This window comes from Mytilus edulis, chromosome 14 (assembly GCF_963676685.1).
Source record: "Mytilus edulis chromosome 14, xbMytEdul2.2, whole genome shotgun sequence".
Lineage (NCBI taxonomy): Eukaryota > Metazoa > Mollusca > Bivalvia > Mytilida > Mytilidae > Mytilus > Mytilus edulis.
The window spans coordinates 40,834,365-40,855,617 of NC_092357.1; the positions used below are offsets into that span (position 1 = coordinate 40,834,365).

General features: G+C 31.4%; 1 protein-coding gene across 1 annotated transcript; it reads right to left on the reverse strand.

Moving 5' to 3' along the window:
- Positions 1 to 883: 883 nt before the first annotated feature.
- Positions 884 to 12,694, reverse strand: LOC139503330 (C-type lectin domain family 6 member A-like). The gene is made up of 4 exons (XM_071293101.1): positions 12,577 to 12,694; positions 7,812 to 7,894; positions 7,317 to 7,410; positions 884 to 1,150 (listed from the first exon to the last, which is right to left on the reverse strand). Exons 1-4 carry the CDS (start codon positions 12,662 to 12,664, stop codon positions 909 to 911), a joined length of 507 nt encoding a protein of 168 aa, XP_071149202.1. The 5' UTR covers positions 12,665 to 12,694; the 3' UTR covers positions 884 to 908.
- Positions 12,695 to 21,253: the final 8,559 nt, after the last annotated feature.

Below are 21,253 nucleotides of genomic sequence, written 5' to 3' on the forward strand. Positions count from 1 at the left end.
TCTCCTTTACTCGTGCACTAGATCATAGTGTCACAATGCTGATTGAAACACAGATCCTGTAATTACTCTCCGCTTATAAGGAATTGAAAACGCTTCATTTAATTTTCTTTTTAAACAAACTTTCGGAACTGTTTGGTTTTGTCTTGATAAAACATACCATAAACAATTAGAAGTAGTCATTTCATTGTTTTATATAACAATTATGAGAAGAGAAAATATGACTCGGTGTTGTCATATCCTTTTAGCCTTGTACTTTGCATTCAAATACACAATATATAAGATAGTTGATTTTTTTTCTCTCCTTTATTTCATGCTATATTTATAGCGGGACCTCTTGTGTGAATAGAAAAAAAAAACACATTTGAACAAAAACTTAACCATTGATTACTATTTTCAATCTGAATCAATATTGCGAAACCTTTAATTTTTGGGAACAGATATATGGTGTATACGCCTCTTATAGCTTACTCTGCGTTATGGGGTTTGCTCATTATTTTATCAGACCGTACGGTGATTTATATATGCTTTCATCTACTTCATTTGATTTGGGATTCGAAGATACTTGGCTTATTGGTAATAATTCCACATTCCGCCTGTTGCATTCTTAATCATTTGAAGACAACCAAAGAACATTAAGAAGATTATCAAAAGCGTAACAGAAAATCCCTTTAGCCAATTACTAAAGCGTAACAGAAAATCCCTTTAGCAAATTACTTATAGAAGTGATTGGATGTGCCCTAGTATCTTTCATTGGTCAATGAAATGCAAGAAGGGATTGTGCGTGCCCTAGTATCTCTCTTTGGCAAATGAAATGCAAGAATTGATTGTGTGTGCCCTAGTATCGTCATTTGATCAATGAAATGATATCTCAAGAAAAAAATAGTAATTTTCAAAAGATGTTTATTTCATCACTTTTCACAAATATAACCACTTTTCCACGAAGGATGGTCACAGTATATATCATGCCAGATATATCTTTCTCCTGCATAAAACATCATGCAGTCTTGTGGGCCAGCATTTGATCCATCAGGTTGGTTAGTACCAAAAGCCTTGTACTTCATCTTGTTCATTTTGCCGTTTTGTATCCATCTCCAGTCTCCACCAGGTACATATCTGTTAATGTTCCGCCCTCCAATGTAGAAGTGTAAACCTTGAAAACAATCAGGAGTTAATTTCATACCTTGACATTTTTAAAATCAATAATCACCTTAACATAAAAAATGTAACTGTGATGTAAAGAATTACGATGTCCAATTGATTTAAACAAATGTTATGTACATTCCGACGAAATGGTTCGTTATTACTGTGTGTGAAGTAACAATGATCAACATTTAATTAATTGTAGTTCATTGATATGTTTTGGAGTTTAGTGAGACGTCCATTATTACTGAACTAGTACATATTTTTGTATAAGGGCCAGCTGAAGCCCGCCTTCGGATTCGGAAAGTTCTCACTTTGTTCAAAACCCATTGGTGGCCTTCGACTGTTTTTTGCTCTATGGTCGGGTTGTTGTCTCTTTGACACATTCCCAATTTCCATTATAAATTTTATAATACCAATATATACCAATACAAACATCGAACATGACATTTTGACTATTATATATCAACCAAGGCTGGTGTAAAGTTATGCTTAATTTCAAATTTTGCTTTTATATTTAGAGTATAACATCGAAAGCTGACGGGAACATTACAACAATATAGTCTACAATTGACAGGTATAGTTACATATAAACAAATTTACAAAATTATAGTATAAACAAAAATAAGGAGATATGATACAAACTATCATTCAGATACAAACTGACGTGGATTCACAAAAAGAGGCATTTTATTGTTATAATAATGTTTAATTTGAAATCGAGTTGAATCAAATACCGTAAATTAGGTTATTTTGGTTGTAGTTTTATTTTTTTTTTTTTTTGGTGCCTCCAATGAAAGTGCCGAAATTCAACACAAGAAAATAAAACAATTACTAAAAATTGAAACGCCAGAACCGCGTACCGGTACGACAATATCGTAATGGTAATTGTTAGGGAAAGTATTATACAATTACTGTCTTTTGATGAGGTAAATATGTAGTTTTATTGACTTTTAAAAAACTGATATTCACTGAGGCCAACGGCCGAAGTGGATATCAGTGTTTAAAAAGTAAATTAAACCACATATTTACCGAAACAAAAGACCGTAATCATATTACGAGAGAAATGCATGTAATGGAAATTATTTACCAAAACCAATTGTACATCGAACGATACTTTTTCCGCAGGTGAATATGCTTATTTATTCAAAATCCCATTCATATAGAAAAACATACTAAAATTTAATCAATATGGAATAATTTATGTGATTTTATCTTCCGTATATTTCCTACAATTATACACATAGCCAAAACTGCAAATAAATACCTGGTATAATTTAAAACCAACACTATATTATTTTTACTTAATTGTCAATTTTCTGAAATTGTAAAGAAAAAACAACATGAATTTTTATTCACAAATGTCATAAATATGTCAGGTAATTGCTGATTAGACACCGTTATTGGTAATAAGAAAATCAAAACTCTTTGTAATCCTTTATCTTCTATTAATTAACATGTACTGCCAGAGGCATAATGATTAGAATTTAAATCCTTGATTGTCAATTGATTAACAAGTACTGCAAAAGAGATGATTATTATTATTTCATAAAAAAATAGATAATCTACAGTGGAGATCACTTCTAACCTCTCATTAGAACTGTCAGAATATACTGTCATAGAACTGTTCTAACCTGTCCTAGAACAGTTCTAGCTAGAACAGTTCTACCCTAGAACAGTTCTAGCTAGAACAGTTCTACCCTAGAACTGTTCTAGGTAGAACTGTCAGGATCAGTTCTAGGTAGAACTGACTAAATCAGTTCTAGGTAGAACTGTCAGGATCAGTTCTAGGGTAGAACTGTCTAAAACTGTTCTAGGTAGAACTGACCAAATCAGTTCTAACCGTAGAACTGTCAGCAGAACTGACTAAATCAGTCAGGATTGTAGAACAGTTCTAAATGACGTCACTGCAGAAAGGGCAATTTAGAATTTAGAAGAAAAAATCAGTTCCAATTACTTTACTATATATAATAGCAGATGTTTCTATATTTTTTACTGATCAAAAGTTACATGTACAAATATCGAAGTGGATAGGAGGTTATCCAACTCATCGGAGAAATATTTTTATGAGATTGCAAACATGGCAAATGAAACATCATTGTTTACGTTTCTTCGTTCCCCGTTTTTAACAGGCTCTTCGTAAATTTAACTCTGCATTTGATTCAAGTAAATTTAATCTTAATTTACCTTGTTTGCCTTGGATTTACATTCATGATTTAAGATTCTGTTTTGACAAATGTTCAAACGAAAATTGTACAGTGGATGAATTATTGGATATCATAGTAATGAACACAGTGTTGTTAAACGCAAGAAAACAATGTACATTTGTACTGAGGTCTCAGATTTGCATTATCTCGTTGCCAAACTTATCCATAACGATAATGAATAATATCTGGGAGTCTGGAACTTCAGAAAAATATACTCGATCTGAACATGAATGAAATATTTGCCACTGGACGTAAGGCTACAAACAAAACCAATGATTTTCCTTCTTCAAATTATATTAACAGTAAAGTCAGTATACCTTTCCAAGAAGAGAACTTCTCATACATGTACTTTTCATTTTAAAATAAAGTACATGAATCAGTGATGTGAGTGTTGGATGAGTGTTTGTTTAAAAAAAAAACCATCATGAACTACTGACTTAAAAAGTCACTTTTTGTGACGGTTCATTATTTAATAACTTAAGTTTGGATTTAACGGGTCGTCTGTCGTTGTTGTGTTACCAGCGCCCATAGACATAAGTTAGTCATGTGACCGTAATGTCATCAACGTTTTTTCATGGTTTGGCAAGGTTTAAAAAGGAATTTAGAATTAAATTATAAGAAATGACTTATCATTTTTTTCTGTCTATTCGAAATAACATAAAAAATGTGGTGTACACTATTAAAAACCCGCTTCGCACATTTTTACATTAAAAAAAGCAAAATGATCAGTTTTGGCTGATGCAGTCATATATGATCAGATTTGGTTAATGCTGTCAAATATGGTCAGTTTTGATTGATGCAGACAAATATTTGTGTTACATGAGTCAGTCTGAGGTATGAAAACTACTGATGTTTGTTCAATTTCCAATATTGCAGTTATTTATATATACTACAGTAAAAAAAAATATAACTGAAGTACTGTGCAACTATATAGACTCACATAAAAAAAAAGCAAATATGGTCAGTTTTGGTTGATGCGGTCAAAGATTTTATTATACAACTCAGTCTGAAGTTTGAAAACTACTGATATTTGTTAACGATTCAATACTTTGAATAAAAAGAGGACATACTGGCACTATAAATTCATGCGAACAAAATTTTGTGGTCATTGTTTTCCAATATTGCTGTAACTTGTATTTTACAGTCCCTCTTGACCTAAAATTATAACTGAATTACTGTGCAGCTTTATAGATTTGCAGAAAGAAAGAGCAAATAAGGTCAGTTTAGATAGATGCTGTCAAAAGATTTTATTATACAACTCAGTCTGAAGTATGAAAACTACTGATATTTGTTTACGATTCAATACTTTGAATAAAAAGAGGATATACTGGCACTATAAATTCATGCGAACAAAATTTTTAGGTCATTGTTTTCCAATGTTGCTGTAACTTGTATATAACAGTCCCGCTTGACCTAAAATTATAACTGAATTACTGTACAGCTATATAGATTTACAGAAAGAAAGAGCAAATAAGGTCAGTTTAGATTGATGCGGTCAAAAATTTTTATTACACGACTCAGTCTGAAGTATGAAAACTACTGATATTTGTTGATGATTCAATACTTTGAATAAAAAGAGGACATGCTGGCACTATAAATTCATGCAAACAAAATTTTTAGGTCATTGTTTTCCAATATTGCTGTAACTTGTATATTACAGTCCCTCTTGACCTAAAATTATAACTGAATTGCTGTACAGCTATATAGATTTGCAGAAAGAAAGAGCAAATACGGTCAGTTAAGATTGATGCGGTCAAAAGATTTTATTACACGACTCAGTCTGAAGTATGAAAACTACTGATATTTGTTTAAAATTCAATACTTTGAATAAAAAGAGGATATGCTGGCACTATAAATTCATGCGAACAAAATTTTGAGGTCATTGTTTTCCAATATTGCTATAACTTGTATATATTACAGTCCCTCTTGACCTAAAATTATAACTGAATTACTGTACAGCTATATAGATTTGCAGAACGAAAGAGCAAATAAGGTCAGCTAGATTGATGCGGTCAAAAGATTTTATTACACGACTCAGTCTGAAGTATGAAAACTACTGATATTTGTTTACGATTCAATACTTGAATAAAAAGAGGACATGCTGGCACTATAAATTCATGCGAACAAAATTTTGAGGTCATTGTTATCCAATATTGCTATAACTTGTATATATTACAGTCCCTCTTGACCTAAAATTATAACTGAATTACTATACAGCACCCTTTTTATGGACGATCAATGCATTTAAATGAGGACAATAAATTTTAGTTGGACCCCCCCCCCTTTTTTTAAACTGCTGGATCCGTCCCTGGTGGTTTGGGCCGGAATAACGTATTACATTAAGGTCAGATTATTTTGTTATGTAAAACGAGTCATCCTGACTCCCCGAATGACAAATGTAAAATAAATGAAATAATTACTCCCCCCCTCAATATTAATGGCTTAATTTATGTTAAAACAAATGAAAGAAAAACAAATAATTTATGTAACACATCAACAAAAAAAATCACTGAATAACACGCTCCTGACTTGGAACAGTCACATGCATGCAGAATATGGCGGGGTTAAAACCGGCAAAATAGCAAAACTCTTTTATAATATTAATCGCTATTTTGCCGAAGCCTTTATATTTAGACAAAGAGTTCTTAAATTTAAACCAAATCAATTCTAGCCGTAGAATTTATAAATCAATTTTAGCTGTAGGATTTATAAATCAATTCTAGCCATAGAATTTATAAATCAATTCTAGCCGTAGAATTTATAAATCAATTCTGGCCGAAGAATTTGTAATCAATTATAACCGCATAACTGTTCTAGAAGTAGAACTGACCAAAGATTTGGTCAGTTCTAGGTAGAACTGTCTAAAACTGTTCTAAGGTAGAACTGTCAGGATCAGTTCTAGGTAGAACTGTCCAAATCAGTTCTAGGTAGAACTCACCAAATCAGTTCTAGCTAGAACAGTTCTAACCTAGAACTGACTAAAAGGTGTCAGGCTGACAGTTCTACCTACTGTCCTAGAACAGTTCTCCTGACAGATTCTGACAGATTTAATGAGAGGTTAGAAGTGATCTCCACTGTATTTAAAAAGTGTTTTCAATGTTTAAGATTTTATTTCATATTTTCTTTCAGCTTTGAACCACGATATACGGAATTATTTGCAATTGCATCCGTATCCGATTCCTTCATTAAGTTTAACTTTGTCGTGTTTCTAGTTTGAGAAATGTAATGATATTGTGTCAATAAACGGGTAAATAAAGACAAATATGAATGAGCTTGCTCACTACTGTTGTTCCAAAATTAAACATATCAATTGGACAAAGCGCCAAAATTACACACACCAAAATAAAACACATGCCTTTCGAAAGAAAACCGCCAAAATATCCCCACGCCAAAATTTCCCAATTTACGGTATCTATTTTAGCAGTTTTTTTTGCAATAGAAACTAATTAAATAAAACAAAAAAACAACATAGTTAATCAGTAGCGCGATAATGAACATTCAGTTGTATTTAAGAAGCACTGTAAGTACAATGAATCGCTCTACTGGAACAAAAACATCTTAACACATAAGCATTTATACAAACAGTGGTAAAAAGTCAAAGAAACTGTTGTTGTTAAGGAGTTGGGTTGAGCGCTTTCAAATCCGAAACAATATTAATGGGCATGTTCCAAATAACTACATTATGATGCAGTGGATGTCGTTTGTAACCGTCTGCCATATCTGTTTAATTGATTTTAGTATAGCTCATGCAAATGGTTTATCTTTTGTATGCTTGACCTTCTCGCAAGCCGGGGCCTTTTATGATATACTATACAGTATTAGTTTTGTTCATTGCTGAAGGTCTAACGTTGATCTAAAGTTGCCTATTTCCTCCCCAATGGTCTGTGTATGAAAAGGTGTCTCATTGTTAATACTATAATAACATTTTCTTAATTTAAGAGGAAAACAAAAAATAAAATGTTAATATACCTGTTTTCATTTGTTGAACTTCATATTTTACCAGCATGGCCTCTTCGAAAGTCTCCAAATTAGCCAGATATGCACCACGTTGTAAACACAATGCCTAAATAAAAGGTTTTAATTTTGTAATGCAAAAATTGGAAAGCCTTTTGTAAATAAAAATGTTTTGTGAAAACCCTAAACAAGGTGCTAACAACGTACAACATGTATTAACTAGGAAATTAAATCAAGATTTTTTTATTACGTCAAATAATTGTAATAACATTTGATTATGCAATATATTTGTATGCGTAACCCATTCATGTGACCGGAAAAAAGTAATGAAAAAGATCATAAAATCATCCTAGCTTATTTTTGCCATTTACTACTATTACGCCCGCTCTCCTTTCCTCTATTCTTTATCCTCCCTTACTAATACACAAATGTAGAAGGTCAAATATAACAAAGTATTAGAGCCTAAATACATTGTTTCATACTATATCTAAACATGATTTATCAACTTACAAATGCTTGATCTGGGGTCGCTTTCTCCCTGCTGATAAAGTAACAGCTATCTCCTATTGTTCGGAATGGATACCTGCATTCATCTGGGAAAAAATGAAATTATAACTACATTGTATATGTCTCCGTATAATCTTCAACTATGAACAAAGATCATAACGAATTGTCGGCTATAAAATACCCTAAAAAAAGCGAAAGCGTATCACAATTAACGGCCTAATTTATGCAAAAACAAATAATGATAATACGTATGTTAAACAGCGACAAACGACAACCTCTTAATAACTGGCTCGGACTTGAGACAAGCACAAACAGAAACAAGTAAGGTTTAAATCGCTTGAAGACGCAAACCCTCCCCTTATATAACCGGGACAGTGGGGTAACAGTACAACATAAGAACAAACTATAAAAAAAAAAAAACAGTTGAAAAAGGCTTAACTCATTCGATGGATACAAATAAAAATGTATCTAACAAAAATAAAGAGCGGTCATGGACGGGTACTTCAGCGCAAGAAAAAAAAACCCTGAAAGTACTCAAAGTTACTGACAAAGCCCAAAACAACTAATAGAAAAATAATTCATAAAAAAATAATATATCAATCAATACACATAAAAAATCCAAAGAATTTAGTGTAAAGACATCATAAACAGTCAGGGAAAGCAGAACTATGTGAACAGCCATGCTTCAGGTATCGATTGTCACAGATTGTAGAACCACGCATGTGCATAAATGTATATATATTAAAAAGTAATATCTAGTTTGATTTTAATTAACTGATATCAAAAACAATATAATACCATTGAATATAATGTTTAAATATATAATTACAATGATGAAGTGGTAATCTTGTAGAATAAGTTTATTTAAATGATCGGTAAGTTTATCCGCAACACTATTTGACGCTATCACGGCCGACACTCGGCTAACCGAGAGATTGGTCGGTTAATCTATATTGAGTATGCGGCTATATCGGCGGTTGGTCTGTTTATCGGGTTGGCTAAAGTCTGTTAATCAGGTGTTATCGAGAAAATCATTGAAAGTTTAGCATGTTTCGTTGTATAACTTTTTAAATATATTTTTATCATAAAAAATATTCATGTCTAACAAAACAATTCAATGTACTGAATCCAGTGGTGTAATTATTATTTTCTAGCTTCAATGTACGATCTATAAAATGAAAAGGCGGGTTACTCATCAATAAATTTATACACATTTAACACACACAAACTGTACACAAAATGACACGTTGGTTGAATTTACGTGCATGAAATATTTTGAACATCGAGAAAAGACAGGCATTATGTTTGTTAACCATAATGAAATCATTGTGTGAAAAATCTTCACGAAAATCTGTATTTTGGTGACATAAATTCAATCTTTATTTAAAACCTGGTCTGTTAATGGGTCGGATGTATAAAACCCAGTCTGTTAATTGGTCTGTTAAGAGTTATGAATGGCAATACAAGTATAATTTTATTGCTATATGGGGTGTTATCGGATCAAATGGGTAGGCTCAAGACGAGCGGCTAAAATATACGGAAACAACACATGAGCAATGAAACATAAAATATACAGAAACAACACATGAGCAATGAACAATTTAAACAATGGAAATTGAAAATTGATAAAAACGGTTTCAAAAAGTGTAATATTAAAGTAATGTTAATTTCATCCAAGAATGGTCGCATATGTCATGTGGATTCTGTTTAATTGTCATGAATGACACCAATTTGTCATCATTGGTAACCAGTATATAGATCAGAGATAAACATCGTAATGTAACTAAACATCAGTAAGTAAAATATATTGGGATGCTAAAATATAAAGAATAGAGAAAGAATAATAAGTAAGATAAATAAAAGGTAAAAGGAAAAAAAGTCACGGAGGAAACGTGACATAACAATTTAAAGAATACAGAAATAACCCCCCCCCCCCCCCCCAAATCCGAACCCTCATGGTATACACGATAATCTGGATGGAGTAGCAGAATATAGAATAATAGACAAGGACAGTAGAGAGTGATGCATTGCTAAAAAAGAGAGAATAAATAATAATTGTTTAAGAAACATCCCTGGGTGTTGAAACAGTAACAGATTTCGATGTACTCTAATTGGTGACAAATGCTAGAAGTTTACATGCGAACAACTGTCGTTCTCCTCTACACTTATAAAGAAAGGAACTAAACGAAATAAAATGTATTAAAACCCAAGATGACCAAATGTAGCTGCATTCGCTCGTTTCCATTTACTACTTGGGAATAATTTGTAAACAACATATGATTAAGTAATAGAAATAAAGAACCAATTGGACGATGCTTACGAATTAGGGTTAAACGTCCAGTGACAAATATCATGTGCATATGAGAATGACAACACGTTACATGTACCCTGTGTTGTATTAGAAAGACACATTCAGTCGGATTTGAGAACGTGCTACTTTGAACAGACACAAAAATTGAGGCTGATTGAAAACGTTAATAATAAATTCATGCGTATTCCAGCGGCCAATCCATATCATACTATATTGAAGTGACACCCTTCAATAAAATGCAAAGAAAGTCAAAATAAAAATGCTCTTACTAGTAAATCACAACCGAAATGAATGACAGACGGAAATTTTTTACAAAACTTAATGAACAATTGAAATCAAGATATTTGAGGTTTGCGTTATTTCGCAAAGGTTTGCGTTATAACGCAAAGGCCTGCGTTTTATCGCAAAGGTTTGCATTATAACGCAAAAGGTTTGCGTTGTAACGCAAATATAGGACGAAAAATTTAAAAAAAATGTGTTGCGCTAATTCGCTTCCGTAGGATACTGTTGCACCGTATTATCATTTTTTTTTTTACTCAGGAACATCTCATTCTTAACTTTTTCTATAGGAAAATATAAAGGTAGCAAAAATAACTGTGGCTAAATTACTCTTAACTGACACAATTTCAATTGTCCAACCCATTAACAGACTTTATTCCAATAATTTTCACTAAAACGTGGTAATATTCACTTTTTATTTCAATTATGAAATATTTACCAATGTAAATTTATGTTTTAGAACCAAAGTACTATTTTGTGTCCTTTAAATGATGTCTAAAATTGTTTGTTCCGACTTTTATTAAAAAAAAAATGCTATGCGTATAAGCATAAATGCTACATGCTTGCGCGACGCCTTTTGATTTTACTGAAAACTGCGTACACTATGAAATGTTCTATGATAGATATCATTTTGTCAGACAGTTTTCTTTTTTTGATTTGGTTCTTATAATATGCCAAAAATCTTTATATTTAATAGAGTTTTACATTAAATTGTGCGTTTTACTCTTAACAGACGTATAACCAACCCGATTAACAGACCAATCTCCCATATAGCCGCATACTCAATATAGATTAACCGACCAATCTCTCGGTTAGCCGAGTGTAGGCCGTGGCTATGTTAGGGCTGTTCTTGGAAACACTTATGTTTAGTTCGAGATCCTAAATGTTTTCAAATTGAAAAAGTAATTAACATTTATATTTGTTTACAGTTTTAAATATTTGACCTGCTTTCGTTTTTGAAGTTTAAAAAAAACCCGTATATATCTTTAATTTTAAAGAACTGGAAGATTACTAAAGTATTACGCCTACGCCTTTTGCAAAATGCAAAGGTTAATTTCTTTAATTTTGTATTCATACATGTCATTAATCTTTTAAAACACCGACGTTTTGTGGCTGTGAACCTCCCTTAAAATCATCCATACATTAATTTTCAGTGCGAAATACCATTATGTATGTATATTCATTCACTAATTTATTTTGTCAGGAAATTTATTCTTTTAAATAAAAACTCACATCATTGTTCTTTATTCCTCATTAAATTTTGCTAAACTTTGATTAAAAATATAGACCATATGTTCTTTGTTTTTTACAATTCAAGTTGACGAAAGACACCCAAACTACCTTTAATTAAGTGTTTCAAGGAGAATCTACCCGAACACAAGTGATAATTTATCACTTATATCTTTTGTCCGATTTTATTTGCATTTGTAAATACCGAGTCCCCGGTTTGACGTTTGCACAATACTATTAACATAAACATGATAAAGAATCTGGCAGTATATCAACAATTTACATCTTAAAGAATTTTACTTTGGAAAATGACATAATAATTGCTTCCGAGATTTCTTTCGAAATTTTACAAATGAAATTGAAGAGTCAGACTGATTCTTTTTGGAGTCGATTTAAAATCAATGTATTGTTCAAACCTCCTGTAAATCGTTTCTATCTAAGGAGTGGCTTACGATAATTGTATTTGGAGAAATCTATTTGAATTGTGGTCATCAATGAACTATGTATTTCTTATTCGAGTGTCACCAACGAGTCTTTTGTAGTCGAAATATGCGTCTGATGAACAAAATTATATGCCAGATAACTTTGTTTTTTTTCTTTAATTGTTTTTGCATTTAAAGGAAACAGAAATATTTTAAAGCTAAAAGCGCTTGGAGGTTTTCGTATTGAGATAAATGCCAAGCAAGTATGTTTATAAAATGTAATGCGAGTTTAATTGTGTTGCTTCATACGCATTACGTCACATTAAAATGACGGAATAATGTTAACACACATGTAAGATAACTGCCTTTTAGAGAACAAAATATTATTAAAACAGTTAGAAATAAAAAAGGAATAAATATTCCAATTTTATCCCTTATCTTGCACGCTGTATATTGACTGAAAATTCTCTTCACAGTCTTAAATTTATAAATGATTGTATCTTAACATAAGAGTAAAATAACATACCAGAATGGCTTTTTGCATGGCTCCAAGCAATCATGACGTCACCGTACAAGAAAAATAAACTAAACGCAACCGCAAACATATTCACCATGTTTAGTAGAATGAAGAATGGAAAACAAAACAGCAGGATATTGATTTATATAGAAATCAGCTTAAATTTCATTTAATACATGTAATCGTTGCAACAGATGTTTTTCTTGTTTTCAAAGTATCAAATTAACATACGAGATATTTGATATATATTACAATGTGGGTAAAATGCTACTGAAGGTCATGTACCTATGAAAATCAGAACATTTAGCTGGTTTTTTAAAATTTTTATTTCTGTTTAGTTTGAACACATAACTTTTGCCGGTAATGAATTATATTTTTCTATAGGCAATTCAATTCTTTTCAGACCTCAAATCTCGTTGAATCTTACAATGCTATAAATACAAACTAAAAATATTTATCTTTCATAAACTTTAAACAAATGTTAAACAGTTTAGAAAAAAGCACTTTTGTTGTTTATACAAATTTTCAAAAAAAAGAGTAGATTAAACATGTTAGATAAGGATTACAAGGACGACCAAATCAGAAAATCGAGTGACGGAGTTACGAAAGTACATTGAGATTTATGGATACCCTAAAATATTTCAGTATCTCATTAAATTAATATTTTTTACTAAATCCGCGCCATACAGAGACAAACTAATTGATTTGCTGAATTAATAAGCTTTAAATTTTATAACGTTTGTCCTGATCTCTGCAAAATACCATAAGTATAGTAGAAAACAATCATTACTTGAAAAGTGCCTCAATATTTCGAAGACAACTAATGTTCTAAATATTTGAATTGTAGAACAATAGTTGTGTACAATTTACCAGTACATAAAATTTGATATGTTTTGCAAAAAAAAGAGTGTTATAGCATCTATAGTGAACATCTATGGGTGATTATCCCCCTCTAACAGATGAGCACTGATTCACACTGTCATGTACAAATGACCATCACAGAAGTAATTAAAAAGTTGATGAGACTGCATACAGTATTGTCATAGGTTGCAACACATTGTACAAAACTATCAACTTACAAAATGTCATAATGACAATAGCACCGTATCAAGGTCGCAGATATTTTACAACAACTTACACAACAAGTCATAGGGTTTAACATGGTCTTGAGGCTCACGCATGACACATTGTGTTAAAAGATAACAATTATAAACCTTAGGTAAAGAGACACAAGCACAACAATGCATCACTCTGTTTAAGTAAATCAAATTAAAATATATTGAGGTAACCGTCGAGAACAGTATTTTGGACTATAACGTGACATAAAAAACAGTACTTGCAGTCAATCATACTCAGTTGACACCTAGTTGTGTTATGATTGATATGGTACAGTACACATTTGAATGGAATAACTTTTAAACAGCTTCATGCGTAGCATTCATCAAATACAAAAGTCCAGTCTTGAGAAACTTTATTTTACATTGTTCGAGTCAGTCGGTATATCAGTTTTTCGAAACTCTAATGCTGTATATATTGTACGTAGGAGTGGAACTGTATATTCGGTAATTTTTTTTAATGCAATTCGGCCTATTGATTGATTTCGTTGTTTCTGATTTTGCATCATATTTCCAATTAACATCAAACAAACAACAGAAGCTTTACCAATAAAAAAAAGAATAATACTAAAATAAAATTTAATAATCAAGTTTTGATTTTAAACATATTTTATTCATTAAGATATGAAAAGGATTGAACAACAGGCACAGCCTATAAAAGATCTCTCCTTAATACATGTACAATAAAGTGGAACATGCATGCTACGTGTGAGCACACACGAGCAAATATATGTTAACAGTGTTACTTACTAAATGCAAAGTATATTTAAATATATAGGCAATTAATCATCAGTTATTTAAAGTACCTTGAAACATGCAAATATCCTTTATAAGTCCTTAGAAATATATATATGGCTTGAAAGAGACACTAAGCTTGCTTACTTGAATAAATGAATTAATGTTGGAGTGTAGAAATAAATAAAAAATAAAACAAGATGAAACAAGAATTAAGTAAGTTTCAAACAAAACGTTGAGTGTCACTGATATATTTTTGAACAGTTTTAAAAATAGCAAAATTCATATAATATGAAAATAATCTGTTTCCAAAAAGTAGTAATTCAATATTTATGTCAACATTAGCAACAATGGAGTAAATGGAATAGAGAAGGATCTGTCTTACATCAAGTTTTGATATCAGGTCTAGTGTCATGATTAACCTTTTGAAAATGTAAAGTTATTAGTAAAAATGAATATAAGGAGATTTGGTCTTGTCAACGAGACAACTATCAACCAGAAAGTTTATAGGTTTGAATAATAATTTAATACTTATCGGAAAATAAACATCAGGATGTTTTCTGTATCTTCAGGGGAAGAAAACTTTTATGATGAAGTTCATATAAGAATACGTTCACTATCAAACGGGATAAAAAAATCTAGTGCATGTATTGCATTGAATAAATAACGAAGTTGTCTTGAGAAACAATTATGTTTAGCACGATCATATAGTTACATATAGCGGCACACGAAAGATAATTTTTAAATCTCTAAACAACATTTCATCCTATAAATGACAGTGTGAACGTTTAGTATTTTCATTCTATATTAAATGATTGTGAATGTATTTTTGAAATACAAAAGTCATTTAATATTTCATATTTATCATTCATTTTTTTATTTACATTATTCCGTGCTCATTTCTTAAGATAAATATAACTATAATTAGTGCATTCAACTCTTAGTTTCACCATTTCCTTGGAATAAACTACCCGTCTAAATGGAAATAATAATGTCTGTCAAATTTTAGACAATAGCCATGATAGCAGGCGTTATATTTTTGTAATAAAGTTTTTCTTTAAATCGAATTGCCCCAATAACATAAATCAATAAATGTTTTAACTTGTGTGATTGGCATTATCAATTATGACTAGGTTTATTATCATCACCGTCATCATCAAAACACGTATATTGTTGTGACCACCGCATATAATGCTATCATGACTCCATATATTATTGTGACCACTACATATACTGTTCCTACATCTGCATATAATTATATCACGACAGCATATAATGTTGTGAACACTGCATATGATGTTTTAACGACTGCATATAATGTTGGCACAGCTGCATATCGTGTTGTGACCACTGCATATAACGATGGTCATCAACATAAGGCAGTCATTGTGTTCCATAATTTACTCCCCCTGAACAGGCGAGCAATGATTCACAATGAAGTGTAAGGTATAATGCCATCGAAAAAGTAATTGAGGGTAAATGAGACAGGCAGAAGTAATTACAAAGTTGGTCAGACAGCAAATCGTAATGACAGTTTACATAACAAATTGTGCGATATCATCAAATTAGAAACTGTCAAAATAACAATAGCATACATTACATCAAGGTCGCTATATTTTACAACAACTTACGCAACAAGTCATAGGGTTTGACATGGTCTTGAGGCTCACATTGGACATATAGTGTTAAAACTCACACTCATAAACCTTAGGTTATTAAGCAAAAGCACAACAATAAATCCTTTTGTTTAAAATCAAAATAGAATATCTTGAGTCAACTGTCGGGAACAGTATTTCGGAATACAATAAAATTGAGAATGGAAATGGGGAATGTGTCAAAGAGACAACAACCCGACCAAATAAAAAACAACAGCAGAGGGTCACCAACAGGTCTTCAATGTAGCGAGAAATTCCCGCACCCGGAGGCGTCCTTCAGCTGGCCCCTAAACAAATATATACTAGTCCAGTGATAATGAACGCCATACTGATTTCCAAATTGTACACAAGAAACTAAAATTAAAATAATACAAGACTAACAAAGGCCAGAGGCTCCTGACTTGGGACAGGCGCAAAAATGCGGCGGGGTTAAACATGTTTGTGAGATCGCAACCCTCCCCCTACACCTCTAACCAATGTAGAAAAGTAAACGCGTAACAATACGCACATTAAAATTCAGTGCAAGAGAAGTCCGAGTCTGATGTCAGAAGATATAACCAAAGAAAATAAACAAAATGACAATAATACATAAATAACAACAGACTACTAGCAGTTAACTGACATGCCAGTATAATAACAGTCAATCACACTCAGTTGACGTTTTATCCTGATTGATTGATATAGTGCAGAACACCTAACAAAGGAATTACTTTAAAACAGTCACAGTAAAATCAGACAATATCAATTGTATGCGTTGCATTCATTAAATAAAAAAAGTACAGACTTGAGAAACATTTATTCACATTGTTCGAGTCAGGCAGTACATCAGTTTTTGGATCACATCTATCATTAATTATATTGTAAGTAGGATTGGAGTTGGCAATTCCGTAATTTTTTTTTAACGTAATTTGACCTATTACATTTTTTGTAGCATTGTCTGATTTAGTCGATTTTCTCTTGAACAATATATCTTCAACTAAATATTAAACAAACCAAATTTGTTTTATCAATATATAAGAAAAAAGAATAACAGTGAATTAATTTTACTATCAGTCTTGTCTTGTGTCATTTTGGCCAAAGCTTGTTTACAAATAAAAATAAGAAGACGTGTGGTCTTGTTAAGTGCAAGTCTTTGTAAGAATCGGGCACTTTTTAATACAAAATAAGACTCAAATTTGGGTGAAAAAACACCGACCACGGGGTAACAAGGTTGAGATGATGCAGTTCACATTAAAATGCATTTGCTGTAAAACGGTCTAGGTCTATATAAACTTTATAAACTGCATATGATGCATTCTGATTAATTTTTAAGCAGCAATTTTGTCATAGCACGATTACATTACCTCTCTGCTCTCTTTGAGTCTCTAAAATTGCAATTTATCCTATAAATGGACTCGACCATCGATTTGTTTTTCTTCATCATGTTTTGTTATGTAACCATTTCGAAAAAAAAATCGTCTCGTATGCTTCCGGTTCCGTAAATTGTATTTTTGTGTTTTTGTTTTTTGGATTTGTGTAAAACAGTCATCTATTGATATTATTCAATATATCTTGAAACAGTGTCAATAAAAGATTTAGAGGGGCAAAATATACCAGAGGGACAGTCAATCTCATGAAACTCATAAAAACATGACCAGATATATTTTCAAATTGACATATTTTATAGGTATATATATGTTAAAATATTATTTTCTTAATTAGTAATCTTTTATTTTCAGTATTTACTGGATATGTTGTATTTTGGGAGCATGCACTATGTTATCAAGTGAAAACGTTTTATTTGACAATAAAACAGCGTAATTTTAAAAAACGAATAAAAGAGAATAAAGTTTTTAAGCGTTTACAAATTACAAATATTAAATGAAAAAGTCCATTCAACTGAAAACAGCCAATGCAACAACAAAACTATTCATGTCGAAGAGAACTTAACAAAATCATAAAAAAAAACCGCGAAAAAACGCGCACGAAAGGACAAGACAATGTTGCTCCACGCGTGTTATTCATCGCGCTACCTATGATAGTTGTGAGCCAAGAATATCCTTTTGTATTTTATTTAAGTTTTTAAACATAATTTTTCTGTTATTCTTTTTTAGGAGTTGTTTTTGATATATCATTATTTTCGATTGTGGAAGAAAGTTTATGTCAAAAAACACTAACCCAACTGTCATTCAAGTGAAAAGTAAAGGTAGCACTAAAACCAGGTTTGTTCCAACATTTTCAAACATGAGAAAATGCTTGTACTAAGCCAGGAATATGACCGTTGTTATCCATTCGTTTGATGTTTTTAAAATGTACAGTTTATTGCATTGCATATTTTTCTGCCTACATATTCTTAAATTAATGGGTTACATGTGATATAGGTATCTTACTCTCATTAATTTAAGAATATGTAGGCAGACAAATATGCAATGCAATAAACTGTGCAAAATGTAAGTTAAAACATATTTAAACTTACGCTCAAAACTTATGAAAAAAAACACGATCCTGAGATGTGAATAAACAGCTTTGTTATTAATCACAACGTTTGCATATGATTGATATCATACAGTACGCCTTTCAAATTGGTTTACTGTAAAACTTTGAATTCAAACTATATAAAGTGCATGTATTAACATTCATGTCTTCGGAAGCAGTTGCGTCATTTTCTGATTACATTGTAAGCGTTATTTGGTACATCATTACGAATCTCAAAGTTTATAGTTTATCCTTAGAGTGAAAGTGACTATTTAGTTTTTTCTATATCTTTTTGCTTAGCGTACGTAATTTGATATTTTTTTTAAAATTACTTGGCCTGGTTTTAAAAAAAAATACATGCACTATTTCCATTTCCGAAATATGTAACAAACAACAGTTGCTTAAAACGATAATAAATATTTATGTTTGAATTATTTAACATTTATCATTTCGTGGCCTTTGAAAGATAACTATGCCGCAAATGTTTTGCTGATTGTTGAAAGTCGTATATACATGTTATACAGTTATTAACTTCTGCAATATGAACAGACAAATATACGTTCGATCTTGTGTGGTGTCTTGATATCTACTCTAGAAACTCAATTCTTCGTTTTACACAGAGTGAAGTGTTTAATTGTTTTGTTGACTGTTCAATTTCAATTCTATTCCTCTTCTACTGTGGTTTCGCCCCTTTTGGTACCTTTATTTCCCTCTTTTTGTACCAGACCAAGGTTGCTTGATCCGCCTCTGTTTGGAAATACTTAATATGTTATGTTGCTCAATTAAATCACTATCAGTTAAATCAGTACATCCTACATACATTTTTTCTCTCTTTTTAATTGGGTATATTAACTCGTGATGCATCAATTCTGAAAATCATATTATATATATTTCCTGATAAATGTCAGCACAATTACTCACCTGTCAGTTTTATGATATATTTTTCTCCGAAACAGTCATTTTCATTCATCTCAGAATTGTCAGCTTTACAACATAACCTATAAAACAATACGAGAGGTCATAACACTGAAATTATACAACGGGGTCGTAGAGAGCTTTTGTTACGTTATGGCTACATAAGTACATTCTTATAACATTTTTTAATCTAAATCTCAACCCAGTACAACAATCCTACATAATAAGTCTTTTGTTTTGAGTATGATCAATTATTTTTTGTTCAGACAAGAATTCTTTTTTGTATGAGTCCGACATATTTCATTAATCCAGCGCTCTGTGTCATTATATTTAATTATGCCAAAGTTTAAATTCTAATAATATTTGTACTTTTTGAAACTCTGAACCGTTGGGTTTTACAATATCAAATAATGATCTGTTCTTGGTAATACTGCTAATATCTATAAAATTGTATATAGGTCAATTGGGATGGGTTGTAATCAATTTTGAATTAAATGAAATTTTACACTATTATAGAATTTCCCGTCGTGTAATTATAAAATACAATATGACAGGAATTAATCAAAAACTTCTATCTTCCATGAATGGAAAAGACGCGAAAGATACCAAAGGTACATACGAACTTCATTGTCACTGAACTAGTATATATTTGTTTAGGGGCCAGCTGAAGCACGCCTCCGGGTGCTGGAATTTCTCGTTGTATTGAAGACCTGTTGCTGACCTTCTGCTGTTGTCTGCTCTATGGTCGGGTTGTTGTCTCTTTGGCACATTCCCCATTTCCATTCTCAATTTTATCATCAGTCAAAATAAACTGATTACGTGTAGGCAAATAAAAAGAAAAAAAGGCTGAAGACGAAAGATTTTTATAGTTTTTGAAAATTGAATACAAAATGTATTTTGATGATCCATTTAACAACCATGACAATGGTTGGAGTTAGACGTTTGTTTTTTACATTGAAAACTTATTATCAAACTCACAAATTGAGTAGGAACGTTAAGGTGTAAAGAAATCACTTTATGAATCAGTAAATTAAATGCGTTCTTAAGAATCCATTTCATTAATAGTTTTAAGCACTCGTGTGATACATAAATAGATAACTAAGTTACACGGTTTCAAACATTTAAGACAAATAATGAACACACACGTTTAAGTGATTTTTTTGTTTAGTTCCTTAATTGTTTTCCTTTTTCTAGAACGAAAATAGGTAACTGAGCTTGCATATGCGTTGCATTAAAGATTTTGGCTCAATTTTGAGCATTAACAATAATACTTTTGATCTGTTCCAAACTTTATATTTTAACAGATGTATGTATGCACTTTGAGGTTTAAACAATTATATGGCTAAACTGCAAACATTTGACCAAGTTATAAATACTTGAAAGTTATCAAAACAGCAACTGCCATAGACTTTGAATGTTTTTAATTATTTATCCAAACAATGAATAAAATAGACATTCTTACACGGAACTTAAATCATACTGGAATGTCTTCTACCTTTTTGTTCCTAAATAGAACTTAATTCATTTTGGTAAATGATGTTTTGTGATGAACACATTCTAATATTGCATCATTTTTTTAAAAGTAATATAAAGCACTAACAAACATTTTGATTCTGTGACAACAGGAATATGAACTGTCGAATAACGTTTGAGTATATTATATATGTTATACAAATTAAGCAGAAGTTGTAGGATTGCCAATGAGACAACTTTCCACCAAATAAAGTAGATGCAAGCCATTATATAGAATTATATGTTCGGTTATCAGAAGCTTAGAATTTTTTTTTCGATTTTGACAAATCAAGAGAAACA

Bases quoted from the DNA above. Each gene is read 5' to 3' on its own strand.
- LOC139503330 (XM_071293101.1), bottom strand. From the start codon at position 12,664: ATGGTGAATATGTTTGCGGTTGCGTTTAGTTTATTTTTCTTGTACGGT. The intron at 7,895-12,576 runs GTATGTTATTTT...ATTTTTTCCCAG, and splicing joins CCATGCAAAAAGCCATTCTG to ATGAATGCAGGTATCCATTC. The intron at 1,151-7,316 runs GTATATTAACAT...ATTGTTTTCAAG, and splicing joins AGTTCAACAAATGAAAACAG to GTTTACACTTCTACATTGGA.